Source organism: Balaenoptera musculus, chromosome 15, assembly GCF_009873245.2.
Source record: "Balaenoptera musculus isolate JJ_BM4_2016_0621 chromosome 15, mBalMus1.pri.v3, whole genome shotgun sequence".
NCBI classification, from domain to species: domain Eukaryota; kingdom Metazoa; phylum Chordata; class Mammalia; order Artiodactyla; family Balaenopteridae; genus Balaenoptera; species Balaenoptera musculus.
Genome location: NC_045799.1, coordinates 15194803 through 15208703, shown reverse-complemented (window position 1 = coordinate 15208703; position 13901 = coordinate 15194803). Strand labels below are relative to the sequence as shown.

General features: G+C 50.0%; 1 protein-coding gene across 1 annotated transcript; it reads left to right on the top strand.

Moving 5' to 3' along the window:
- The first annotated feature begins 571 nt into the window (after window positions 1-571).
- Window positions 572-12582, top strand: PIGT (phosphatidylinositol glycan anchor biosynthesis class T). Its single transcript, XM_036826567.1, has 12 exons — window positions 572-811; window positions 1364-1541; window positions 3326-3453; window positions 3755-3855; window positions 4008-4094; window positions 4622-4709; window positions 4818-4915; window positions 5017-5182; window positions 5879-6079; window positions 10704-10869; window positions 10986-11069; window positions 11745-12582. Exons 1-12 carry the CDS (start codon window positions 625-627, stop codon window positions 11995-11997), a joined length of 1737 nt encoding a protein of 578 aa, XP_036682462.1. The 5' UTR covers window positions 572-624; the 3' UTR covers window positions 11998-12582.
- The last annotated feature ends 1319 nt before the right edge of the window (window positions 12583-13901 follow it).

Here is a 13901-nt window from a genome sequence, read left to right as displayed (position 1 = left end):
AAGTGTTCTTATGTCTGAAATTTCTTTGAAATGCATCAGAACATAAGATGAATTGGGGGAGATAGAGGCTGATATGTGATAAAACCAGTGCAGTAACATGTTAATAGTGGAATCTAGGTGATGGGGATACAGATGTTCATTGTAACAGGTATTCATCCTTTCAACTTTGTTGTATGTTTGAAATTTTTCATAATAAAAGGGTGAGTTATTTGAGGGTTTTGCAGGAAAGTTCTTGGCTAGGCTTAGGACAGGGCAAATACAGACACGAAGCTAAGGGAGACAAAAGCCCAGCAGTGTGACCTTTCAAAAGTAATAACATTTTTCAGTCTGTTTCTTCAACTATCACGGAGGCACATTGGCGGCAGGTATCATTAAAAACTTTGTCGTGGGGAAGGGGGGGTCCTCAATCCAGGTCCCAGCCACGCCACGTGCCCACTGCCCTTTGTGCCCTATTAGCACCCCTTTACACCCAGCAGCCCTTCAAAGGCCTATCCTGGGAGTCGCTGTGATAACCGCACCCCGGCTTCCGGGACGGCACCGGAAGTCGCTTCTCAGACGCTCTTCCTATTGGAGGCCGGCCTTCCGCGGAGGCGGGGCCATTGGGAGGCGGAAACAGCCGCAGGTATGGCGGCGGCAGCGCCGCTTTGTCTGCTGGTGCTGCTGCTTCTCGGGCCGGGCGTCTGGGGCCAGACAGAGCCCCCACGCGACAGCCTGCGGGAGGAGCTCGTCATCACCCCGCTGCCTTCTGGGGACGTAGCTGCCACATTCCAGTTCCGCACGCGCTGGGATTCGGAGCTGCAGCGGGAAGAAGGTGAGAAGAGGACACTGACGGGAGAAAGATATCTGTGGCACCTGCTGGGAGTGGGGTGGAGGCTAGTCTTGGGGGCGAGGACTGATCCCTGGGTGAGGTTCTGGTCCCTGGGCTTGGGGCCTGACAAAGATGGTCCTTGCAGAAGGATGGGATAGTTTTTGAAGAATCCCATTATACCAGTGAAGAAACTGAGCCCCGGAGAGGGGCAGTGACTCTTCCTGACTTCTAGACCAGTGCTCTCTCCGCAGCTCCAGGCTGCCACTCTAAACCTTTAGTTAAAACCCTCTGTTGACAACACTGATGATGATGCTATTGACGGTTACGGTTTATCCTGGGTGCTGGGCAAGGTGATAAGTTCTGTGAACGGTTTCAAGGAAGAAATTGGAGGTATAGAGAGGTAAGGCACCTGTCCAAGATCACATCGCTTGTAAGTGACTGAGTCTGGTCAGGAATTTAGATTCCTCTGACCCCAGAACTGGGGTGTATTGTTTCTTTGGGGTGGCTGAGAACCCTCCCTCCGGGATCATCACTCACCTGCTCCTCCTTCTCCAGTATCTCATTATAGGCTCTTCCCCAAAGCACTGGGGCAGTTGATCTCCAAGTATTCTCTACGGGAGCTGCACCTGTCGTTAACCCAAGGCTTCTGGAGGACTCGATACTGGGGGACACCCTTCTTGCAGGCCCCATCAGGTGCAGAGCTGTGGGCCTGGTTCCAAGACACCGTCACTGAGTGAGTGCCCACCTTGAGGCCTGTGGCAGGCCGTGGTGGGAACGTGGCAGGGCAGGTGTTGTCCTCCTGCTACTGCCCTTGGGGGCAGCAGTTCCATGGGGGTAAATATGGCGTTGGAAGTAAGAAATATTATGACTTAGTGGCATTCTTTACTTTGCTGAATATACTTCCTTCCCCTAATACTTCCAGACCTGAGGTAGCATATGCGTATATCTACAGAGGCAGATAACAAATATCTGAAGCTTACTTGGATGTAAGGCAGTAGGAAGCTGTGGCAAACTGGATAGCCTTTTAAAAGACATTCATTCACATAATAATAATAATAACAACAAAATGCCACAAGGGCCAGACAAAATATATGTGGGCTAGAATTGGCCTACAAGACACCAGATCTCTGTATGAGAAGAAGTGCTTTTATTTGGGGAGGAGTGGGTTAGGTACTGCGGTTGCACCACAGTATCCTCTTAATCCGACTATGGGAAATCAGTAGCACGTGTATGATTAAAAAAAAAAAATTGGAGTCAGAATAGGGAGTGATGGGGACTGTGGCAGAGCTTGGGAGGACAGCTGCCACTCAGCTCCTATGGATTGTTGCCACGTGGGAATAGGGGCCTACTGTCATCAGATACTCTCATTTTTAAAGAATTACCAGCAATCTGGATTTTAATGTGAAAATTGGCAAGTTTAAATATCAGCAAGTAATTAAAAAATTTAAGAAATGCCACATGGGTTAATGTTGTGCACGTCGAATGAAACATGGCTATGGTTTGGGTAGAGCTTTCAGGCTTCCAGTTTGCAATCTTTATTTGAGGCCTAAGGGTTGGAGCAATTGGAAAGCTCTGAACAGAGGACTATTGAAAACCCCCCAGGACGGCTCTAAGGTGATGTCAAATGAGGAGCAAACCCCACAGTAGCCAAGGCTTCCTCTCTTGTCTGAACCCTGGCTTCTTTGCCTTTTATCCCAACTGCTCTGCTGTCACTGTCTCCCCTCATAATTGCCTATAATATGGAGGTGATGTTCGCAATTCTAGTTTTATTCTGTTATTAGTAGAAAGAGCAAATCTGTTTTGGTATTTCTCTAAGAAAAAAATCTAATTTAATTTGATGTTTCTGTGGGGTTCTAGAATGCTTGTTTTCCCTTGCTCAGTGAGCCTCTGTAGATGTAAGACTTCCCACCCTGAGGGTAGAACCAGGACTCACCCAGGGTATTCACAGGGAAGTTTGTCGTTTTGCCCAGCTGAGCACACCTCAGGGTGGATCAGTGAGCTGATCTCAGCCTCTGGCGTGTGGGGCGTTTTGCAAAGCATTGTGGGAGGTACATGGGTGACCCAGACTCGCTCCCTGTCCTCAGGTTGCTCACAGCCTAGTTGAGGAGAAAAGATGCTTAGGACGAGGTGCTGTTGCCACCCAGCCATTTCCCAGGAGGACCCTGGTGAGAGGCTCAGATGGTCAGAACTGCAGCAGCCCAGAAGGAGGCTGTGGTTGAGGAGGGCGGGAAGGCTTCCTGGAGGAGGGAGCCTCTTCGAAGGGGAGCAGAGAGGAGTGAGGAGGGCATTACCAGGCGGGAGGAGGAACCACCCAAGCAGAGGCCTCTGGGGATGCAGGGGTGTCCAGAGGGGAGTGAGGAAGAAGGGGCTGATTGGGGAGACCCAGGAAGCAGGCCGAGCGGGGCAGTTCCGGCTCCAGCAGCTGGCTGGCCTCGTGGCTTGGCAGCCAGCTGCAGGCTCTGAGGGAGGAAGCAGACGCAGCCCCGGGACAGTGAGCGGGTCTGTGTCTCCGCTTAGCGTGGATGAGTCCTGGAAGGAGCTCAGTAACGTCCTCTCGGGGATCTTCTGCGCCTCGCTCAACTTCATCGACTCCACCAACACAGTCACGCCCAGCGCCTCCTTCAAACCCCTGGGGCTGGCCAATGGTGAGACAGCCTCCGCGGCCCCTTCCTTCTTCCTGTTCCTCCTACCCAAGCCTGTGCCTCCTTTCCCCTCTGCTTCCTTCTTCCTCAGCAGGGCCAGGTCATAAATGCCCTGGGTGTGCAGGCCCCAGAGGAAGGTTTCCCGAGACTCTGCTGTCTCCGCACTGCCTTCTCCAAAGGGAGGAGGGTGTCGTCCCCGCTTCCCCCCGATCTGACACTGTTAGGGCGGTGGTGCTAGAGAGTATGTGTGGGTCCTGAGGAGGGGCGCCCCAAGAGCCTCTGCAGACAGGCTTCCGTCTCTCAGGCACGGATCACTCCTTCCTGCGCTACGCGGTGCTGCCTCGGGAGGTCGTCTGCACTGAGAACCTCACCCCGTGGAAGAAGCTCTTGCCCTGCAGTTCCAAGGTGAGACCAGCGGGGCCTAAATGTAGGTGGGAGCCCCAGAGAGTGGATGGAGTCGGCAGATGCCCCCTCACTGCCTGACATAACCTCGGCCCCATGCCTGGCTGCCCTGCCGTGCGGGGCACTGACCTTTCCTCTCTTGCCACCTCCTCCAGGCAGGCCTCTCCGTGCTGCTGAAGGCCGATCGCCTGTTCCACACGAGCTACCACTCCCAGGCAGTGCATATCCGCCCTGTTTGCAGAGTAAGTCACGGGGAACAGGTGATGGGGGCCATCCAGGGGCTCTGAGAGAAGGTGCAGGTAAAGCACATAGCCCAGTGTCTACCGAGGGCTGAGCCAGTAGTCAGTGGGAGATGTGATGATGATGATTCAGGGCACTGGCCACACACCAAGGAAACCGAGTGGTTGCCTGGCAAGCGTTCACTCAGTCTTTGTCGTGGTTAAGAGTGATAGCCGTGTGGGTGCAGCTGCTGGCTCAGCCACTCACAAGCTCACTTGACCTTGAGTGAGTTATTTTATTTCCCTGGTTTTCTCATCTGTCAAATGAGAATAATAGTACTATCAGTTCCTCTGGTTGTCGGCAATGGTTCATCCCAGTGATGTGCATAAAGCTGCTGGCACAGGGGCAAGTGCTCGGTAGTGGATGGTAGCAAATTGATGGATGGGGAGGTACAGAATAGACAAGGGATTGAGTCCAGGTAGTAGTCCCTGTGGCTGTGTGGCTGGGGGAGTGGTAGGTCCTCACTGCTGCCTTCTGGCCCTCGTGGTAGGATGCACGCTGTGCCAGCATCTCCTGGGAGCTGAGGCAGACCCTTTCCGTTGTATTTGATGCCTTCGTCACGGGGCAGGGGAAGCAAGGTAAGCTACCTTGGCAGCCCATCTCTGCCCACCCACTGCCAGCCCCACCCCGTCTACGCGGAGCAGGCCTAGTCTCACCCCTGCTCAACCCCTCTCTCCGCTCCTCAGACTGGTCCCTCTTCCGGATGTTCTCCCGAACCCTCACAGAGCCCTGCCCCCTGGCTTCGGAGAGCCGAGTCTATGTGGACGTCACCAACTATAGCCAGGTACTAAGACTAAGGCCTCCAGCCACACACATCGCCCCCCCCAGCCCCCAAGGCCAGCCTGCCCCTCCGCTCGCTTCTCAGCCCTGCCGTTGTGTCCCCAGGACAATGAGACATTGGAGGTGTACCCGCCCCCGCTCACCACATACCAGGATGTCGTCCTGGGCACCCGGAAGACCTATGCCGTCTACGACCTGCTGGACACGGCCGTGATCAACAACTCGCGCAGCCTCAACCTGCAGCTCAAGTGGAAGAGACCCCCAGGGAATGGTGGGTGGGAGGTGGGCGGCTGCAGCCCCCATAGGCTACAGAGGGTTCAGCTCGTGGGGGAGACTCACAGTCCTGCCTCTTCACCGCGAGGTAACAGGCTTGTGTTTAGACCCAGAACTCTTGAGTCAGACGTCCTGGTTCTAACTCCACCTCTTCTAAGCTCTGTGCCCTTGGCAGGTTCCTAACCTTACTGCCTCGTCTTGAAAGTGGGGACAGTAATACCTAGCGGATCAGATGAGGTAATTAATGGAAAACATGGAGGTCATTCATGCATTCATTCATTCAGTCAACAAAATTTTTTTTGAAGACAGAAGTGCCCTGCTTTCGAGCAACATTAACATCTGATAGTTGAAGCAGGCATCAAACAATTGCGATTATGTTCAGTGTTACCAAGGAAAAGTGTGGAATGTTGTGAGGAGCACTTGGTTTGGGTTGGAAGGGGCACAGAGCTCGGCCTGTATAAGTACTTAGTAAATATTAGTAATTCTGTTCTCATTGCTGTGGGTTGGGGGAGACAGGGATGGTTCCAGAATGCAGGTTTCCCAGTTCTGATGGCGAAGCATTACCCCCTCCCCTCCCTGGCTTTGAGACTCTGAACCTGGCCCAGGGAGTGAAGGTGGGGAGTGAGTGATGCTTTTTTTTTTTTTTTTTTTTTTAAAGGAGTGGTTAATTAACTGTTGACTTTTCTCTGAGCAGAGGCCCCACCCACGCCCTTCCTGTACGCCCAGCGGTACGTGAGCGGCTACGGGCTGCACAACGGGGAGCTGAGCACGCTGCTGTATAACACCCACCCGTACCGGGCCTTCCCCGTGCTGTTGCTGGACACCGTGCCCTGGTACCTGCGGCTGTACGTGCACACCCTCACCATCACCTCCAAGGGCAAGGAGAACAAACCAAGTGAGTGCCGAGTCCCGAACCAGCCCCCCACCTCCCCTCCAGGTCCCCCAAAGCCTCAGTTCTCAGCGTCATTCTGGAAGTGCCTCGGCAGTCTACAGAGGCATCACGAGTTAGGAATAGTTTGAGAAATGGAAAGGGTAACCTCACCAATGCCAGATCTGGAAGTATTTATAAAGCCGAAAGAGTTAAACCACATAGTTCTGGTGACTCTTAATAGGACTTGATAAGGGCAGGAGTTTCCATATCTTTTTCATTTGCTTCCTCCTGCTTCCTGGTGCTCTGGGCACATGTTTTTGTTTTCTGATGATTCATAGGCTCTTTCAGGTGGAGAAAGCATTAGCAAGAAAAACAGAGTACTGGAAACAAAGAAGATAACAGCTGGAGTAGATGGTTTTGCTTCCTCGGGTGGGGTAAAGAGGTGTGATTTTTAAAATTTGTTTTTATTTTCTATTATTTTTCTAAGGAGGAGTTAATATTTACTGAGTGCTTTCTAAGAGATGCCAGGCATAGCACAAAAGCACTTGTTTTCCTTTGGAGTGGAGGGAGACTAGTAATACAGAAGAAGACTTCCTAGGAAGAGGTTACAGCACATCCCAAACAGCTAGACTTACAATCTTCTCTAAACCCGTCTGTTGTTTCCCATATTTTCAAGCCTGTGGTTAATAGTTATACTTATTTTCAGCCCCACTATCTGTACCACCTTCAAAATCTCTACTTCGAACATCCTACCTATGTATTTCGTAGGTTTTTTGTTTTTTGTTTTTTGTTTTAACCTTTCACTCTGGAAAATTTCAAACACATACCCAAATACAATAGTGTAATGAACCCCCATGTACCCATTATCCAGCCTCAGCAGTCTCCAGATTCATATCCTATTTTTTGTTTGTTGTTGTTGTTGATGTCTTTCTTCCAGTTTTATTGAGATATAATTGACATATAACACATTATAAGTTCAAGGTGTTCAGCATACTCATTTGACTTACATCCATCACGAAATGATGACCACAGTAAGTTTAGTGAACATCCACCATCTTGTACAGATACAAAATTAAAGAAATAGAAAAAAAATTGTTTTTTCATTGTGTTGAGAACTCTTAGGATTTACTCATAACAGCTTTCATACATAATGTACAACAGTGCCTATTATATTTATCATGTGGTACATGACATCCCTAATTCTTATCTTAGAACTGGAAGATTGTGCCTTTTGACTGCCTTCGTCCAATTCCCCTTCCCCCTACCCCTCACCTCTAGTAACCACAAATCTGATCTCTTTTTCTATGAGTTCGTTTCTTTCTTTCTTTCTTTCTTTCTTTCTTTCTTTCTTTCTTTCTTTCTTTCTTTCTTTATTTGGCTGCAGCGGGTCTTAGTTGCGGCACGCGGGATCTTTGTTGCCGTGTGCGAGATCTTCGTTGCGGCATGCAGGATCTTTAGTTGCGGCATGCGAACTCTTAGTTGCGGCATGTGGGATCTAGTTCCCTGACCAGGGATGGAACCCTGGGCCCCTGCATTGGGAGCACAGAGCCTTAGCCACTGGACCACCAGGGAAGTCCCCTTTTTTGTTTATTTTTGAAGTATAATTGACCTATAACACTATGTTAGTTCCTGGTGCATAACATAGTGATTCAGTGTTTCTGTACATTTCAAAATGACCGTCGTGATGAGTCTAGTTACCATCTGTCACCATACAAATATTATGCGTAGTTTGACTATATTCCCCACACTGTGCATTTCATACCTGTGATTCATTTATTTTGCTACTGAAAATTTGTACCTCTTACTCTCCCTCACCTATTTCTCTCCTCCCCCCAACCCCCTCCAGCCTCTGGCAACCACCTGTTTGTTCTCTGTATCTCTGACTGTTTCTGTTTGGTTATGTTCGTTCATTTGTTTTTATTTTTTAGAGTCCACATATAAGTGACATCATACAGTATTTGTCTGATTTATCTCACTTAGCATAAGATCCTCTAGGTCCTTCCATGTTGTTGCAAATGTCAAGATTTCCTTCTTTTTTATGGCTAATATTCCATTGCTTATATGTACCACATCTTCTTTATCCATTCGTCTATCGATGGGCACGTATGTTGTTTCCATATCTTGGCTATTGTGAATAATGCTTCAGTAAATGTTGGGGTGCATATATCTTCTTGAATTAATGTTTTCATTTTCTTCAGATAAATACCCAGGAGTGGAATTGCTGGATTGTATGGTAGTTCTATTTTTAATTTTTTGAGGACTCTCCCTGCTGTTTTCCATAGTGGCTACACCAATTTACGTCCCAGCGCAGTGCACCGGGTTTCCCTTTTCTCCACATACTCACCAACACTTGTCATTTGTTGTCGTTTTTTTTTTTTTTTTGTCTGTGTTGGGTTTTTGTTGCTGCGCGCGGGCTTTTCTCTAGTTGTGTAAGTGGGGGCTACTCTTTGTTGCGGTGCGCGGGCTTCTCATTGCAGTGGCTTCTCTTGTTGCGGAGCACATGGGCTCTAGGCATATGGGCTTCAGTAGTTGTCACACGCAGGCTCAGTAGTTGTGGTTCGCGGGCTCTAGAGCGCAGGCTCAGTAGTTGTGGCGCATGGGTTTAGTTGCTCCGCAGCATGTGGGATCCTCCTGGACCAGGGCTCGAACCCGTGTCCCCTGCATTGGCAGGCGGATTCTTAGCCACTGTGCCACCAGGGAAGTCCCTATTTGTTGTCTTTTTGATGATAGCCATTCTGACAGGTGTGAGGTGATAATCTCATTGTGGTTTTGATTTGCATTTCCCTGATGATCAGTGATGTTGAACATTTTTTTGTGTGCCTGTTGGCCATCTGTATGTCTTCTTTGGAAAAATGTCTATTCAGGTCCTCTGCCCAGTTTGTAATTTTTGTTTTTCTTTGACGTTGAGTTGTATGTGTTCTTTGTATAGTTTGCATGTTAACCCCGTGTCAGATACATCGTTTGCAAATACCTTTCCCATTCAGTAGGCTGTCTTTTCATTTTGTTGATAGTTTCCTTTGCTGTGCAAAAGCTTTGTAGTTTAATGTAACCCCATTTGTTTATTTTTGCTTTTGTTTTCCTTGCCCGAGGAGACATACCCCCCAGAATATTGCTAGGTCAAAGAGCATACTGCCTATGTTTTCTTCTAGAAGTTTTATCATTTCAGGTTTTACATGTAAGTCTTTAATCCATTTTGAGTTTATTTTTGTATATGGTGTGAGAAAGTAGTCCAGTTTGATTCTTTTGCATGTAGCTATCTGGTTTTACCAATACCATTTATTGAAGGGGCTGTCTTTTCCTCATTGTATATCCTTGCCTACTTTGTCATAGATTAATTGCCCATATAAGTGTGGGTTCATTTCTGAGCTCTCTATTCTGTTCCACAGCTTCCCGTCATTTTTGTTTCATCTCTCCCTTTATTTATTTATTTTTTGGTTTGGTTATGTTTCTGCTGAAGTATCTTAAATTCTAGACATTGTATCAATTCACCTTTAAATACTAAAGTACACAAATATATAATCTATCATTGTCACTCCTGTTTCCCCAGTGTTCTTGAAAATAATTTTATAGTTGGTTTGTTTGAATTGGACCAAAATAACCTCGTCACATTACATTTGCTTGATATGCTCTTAAGTTTCTCTCCCTCTCTTTTTTAAAGTAATAGACTACTTTATTTTTTTAGAGCAGTTTTAGGTTTATAGAGAAGTTGAGCAGGAAGTACAGGGCTCCCGTATACACTCCCCCTCACCCCCATTTCCCTTGTTATTCACGTCTTGATTGGTATGGTACTCTTAAATCTCCTTTAACCTCTAAAACAGTTCCCAGGCTTTTTTTTTTGTACCTATTTGTTGGCAAAACTGGGTCATTTGTTGTATAGGATGTTCTACATTCTGGATTTGCCCGTGTTTAACATGTTCCTCTGTCCCTTGTGTATTCTTGAGTATCAGTGGTTAGATTTAGAAATTTGATTAGATTCAGGTCTTATATTTTCGGCAAGAAAACTTCCCAGGTGGTTCTGTGGACTCCCTGTCACATCACGTGAGGCACCTGATGTCTGGTGGCCCAGTTTTCATGATGTGAAGATGGATTAGGTTGAACACGTCCTGGGATGGCTGCCCTGGAAACACCTTTTCCCTTTTCTGCGATCCTCCTCCCTCCTGTGAGCCTGCCTGGCTTCTGTGATCCAAAGCCCTCCTTCTAGGCACCCCGATCCAGGCCCTAGGGCCTTGAGAGGTAAGGATGAGAGGTGCAGGTAGTCTGAGCCCAGGAAAGAGCTATGGGTGGGATTTCCCTGGTGGCGCAGTGGTTAAGAATCCACCTGCCAATGCAGGGGACACGGGTTCGAGCCCTGGTCCGGGAAGATCCCACATGCCGCGGAGCAGCTAAGCCCGTGCGCCACAACTATTGAGCCTGCACTCTAGAGCCCACGAGCCACAACTACTGAAGCCCGCGTGCCTAGAGCCCATGCTCCGCAACAAGAGAAGCCACCACAATGAGAAGGCTATGCACCGCAACGAAGAGTAGCCCCCGCTCGCCCCAACTAGAGAAAGCCCGCACGCAGCAACAAAGACCCAACGCAGCCATAAATAAATAAATTTAAAAAATTAAAAAAAAAAAAGAGCTATGGGTGGCCCCTACCTGTCCCCAGGTTACATCCACTACCAGCCTGCCCAGGACCGGATGCAGCCCCACCTCCTGGAGATGCTGATGCAGCTACCGGCCAGCTCGGTCACCAAGGTCTCCATCCAGTTTGAGCGGGCGCTGCTTAAGTGGACTGAGTACACCCCAGACCCCAACCACGGCTTCTATGTCAGGTGGGCTCCCCCGACCTGCTGCCCCCACCCTCCTGACCCACCCTCTCTGCCACTTACCCTTGACGGAGGAGCCGTGAGGAACACGGCTCACAGAATATCTGTCTGCTTCTCTGCAGCCCATCTGTCCTCAGTGCCCTCGTGCCCAGCGAGGTGGCCGCCCAACCCGTGGACTGGGAAGAGAGTCCCCTCTTCAACACCCTGTAAGTGTGACCTCAGCCGCTGGGCGTCCGGGTGACACCAGCACAGAGGGTCAGGTTCCTGCGGGGTGGGCTGGGGCTAGATGCTGCCTCTTCCAAAGTAATAAGTAGGTTCACTGAGTCCTAATTAAAATCCTAGTGGTCGCTAATATTTGTACAGTCTTTATGGAATGATCCTAAAGAGCTTCTAGGAGAATCAACAGGTGAGAAGCGCACTATGTATAGCCCAAGTTTACTCATTATTTCTCTTAACAAATGTTTAATTGAGCGCTTATCAGATGCCAGGTACTTCAGAGAGCACCATGTGTACCACAGTAAACAAAACAGACTTGCCCCTGCCCTTCTCGTGCTCAGTCTAGAGGGGAGCTGCTGGGGTCACTGGGGAGTAATCTGGCGGGTAATTCAGGAAGGCTGCTTTGAGGAGGTGGCCTCTGGCTGAGACCAGAAGACTAAGGAAGAGGCAGCCAAGCGAAGGCAGGGTCCCTTCCCTCTCCCTCAGCACACCGGAGCTGCTCTCCCGTGATCAGATTTCTGTGTTGAGCTTTACAAGGCTTTGAGGCTAAGAAGGCTTTGAAAACCCTTACTGCCGAGACTGGCCCGGTGCGGCCCGAGGAGGGGGTGGCGAGACGGCGCGGGGCAGCAGCGGGTCCAGCCTCACCTCTCCCTCCCAACCCCCAGCTTCCCAGTCTCCGACAGCTCCAGCTACTTCGTGCGGCTCTACACGGAGCCACTGCTGGTGAACCTGCCCACGCCGGACTTCAGCATGCCCTACAACGTCATCTGCCTCACGTGCACGGTGGTGGCTGTGTGCTATGGCTCCTTCTACAACCTCCTCACCCGAACCTTCCAGGTTGAGGAGCCCAGCAAGGGCGGCCTGGCCAAGCGGCTGGCCAACCTCATCCGGCGCGCCCGAGGCGTCCCCCCGCTCTGAGGCGCGCCCTCCTCACAGCCGGGCTGCTCTTTCTCTCCGAGGTGGGCGGTGACTGACCCCCCAAGGCTCTCTCTGCCGCTTGCCCTCCCCCGAGGCAGTTCTTGAGCCAAGCTGACCCCTGGATTGGGCCAGGGCCTAGAGTGGCGCTGTCAGGACAGTAGCCACGAGCCAGATGTGTGTTTGAATTGAAATTAATTTAAATTGAAAGTGTACTTCCTCAGCCGTACGAGCCCCATTTCAAGGGCTCGGTAACCGGAAGTGATCAGCAGCTGCAGTCCTGGGCAGCGTGGGCAGGTGTCGCCATCACTGCGGAAAGTTCTGTTACACGGTGGCCTGGGCAACAGGGTGTGCTGAGGAGTTCGTATCGCCCTGCGGTAGGTGGAGTTTACTGGGTGTGGAATAAAAAGTGCCTAATTCCTTGGTTCTTTGCCTCCTGTCCCTGAGGCCTGGGAAGAGCTGGGGACTAGGCCGTGTTTGCTGGGTGCCTGAGCAGGACCTCCTACCCCATCCCCTACTCCCCACCAAAGAAACAACCAACCCACCAAATAAAATTCCCCTACCTCCTCCCACCCCTGCCAGAAATTCCTTCTCATCTCCTGCTTCCCTCCTCGCCCACCATCGTCTGACTGTAATTCACAGAACTCCCTGGGTTTGGCTGGGAGTGTTTTATGTCAGCATTTCCATGACCATGAAAATGAATCATCCTGCGCCTTTTAGGAGCCCTGAGAACCAGTCCCCTATCACCAAGGGTAGGGCTGGAGAGACGGAAGAGCTCTGCGTGGTGGTTTTCCAACCAGACTGCATATTAGAATCATCTGGGGCTCTTGTGAAATAATGCAGATTCCTGGGGTCCAGACCCTATGAATTCAGTCGTTCTGGGTGTAGCCTAGCCTTCGAGTTTTTATGTTTTTATCAGGCTCCTCTGGAGTTTCTGTTGCAGGTGGTCCTTAGACCACCCACAGGCTTTGAAGCCCACCCCTGCCTACCTCTCCTGGTTGTATAACCCTGGATTCCTGTAAGACAAGTCCTTAGGCAGATGTCTGCCCTGCCCCCATCATCTGTCTCTTCTTCTGACACACTTGGCATCAACTGTATAAGCTACTTGTGGTCTGCCCCTCCCTCCCCCAGTTCTCCCATCATAGTGGTTTGGTGGATTGCCCATCAAACAGAATGCCCTGCTCCACCAACCACACGCCCCCCTCAACTGCTAGGTTCACTCTGACTGACAAAACCAGGTGAGATGTTGCTTCCTCCAGGAAGTCTTCCCTGATACACCGAGCTGCTGTGTGCCCCTCCCCTCCTTGGAGTTAGCTTTCATGTTCCTTATCGCCCTGGCTGTTACTGTCCTTTAACTTCCATTAGACTAGGAGCTTCCTGGAGGCACAGGGGCTGTCCTCCATCTGGATCTGACTGCACTCAGGACAAGTTGTAAGTGCTCAGTCAACGGACGTAAATGTATGAATGGGTGTGGGCTATTCTGGCTTGGGGTCTGGGGTCTAGAGGTAGGGATGAGTAGGGTGAGGGGCTTTCTAGAAACTCCACAAGTATGAGTGCAGAGTCTTTAACACAGTAGGACTGGTCATGTCTGTACAGCTAACATAGATGGGGCTGTTCAGGTTACCTCTGAAGGTTTTCCAAGAGCCTCTAGAACATACAAATGACATGTGTGTGTCTGTGTGTATGTGTGTGTGTGTCTAGGAAGGGAGGTGATGTGAGTGAGCTAGTCCAGACCGTGGGCAAAAGCAACTGGGTCAAGATGCTTTTACTCAAGTTTACTTCCAAGCAGTGAATACGCAGGGTGTAAGTGAGATAAGAATGCAGGTGGGTAGATAAGGGAAGTGGTCTTGGCTGCCTGCATGGAGCAGGGTGTCTGCCAAGTCAGAAGAGCACAAAGTTGTGGCCTG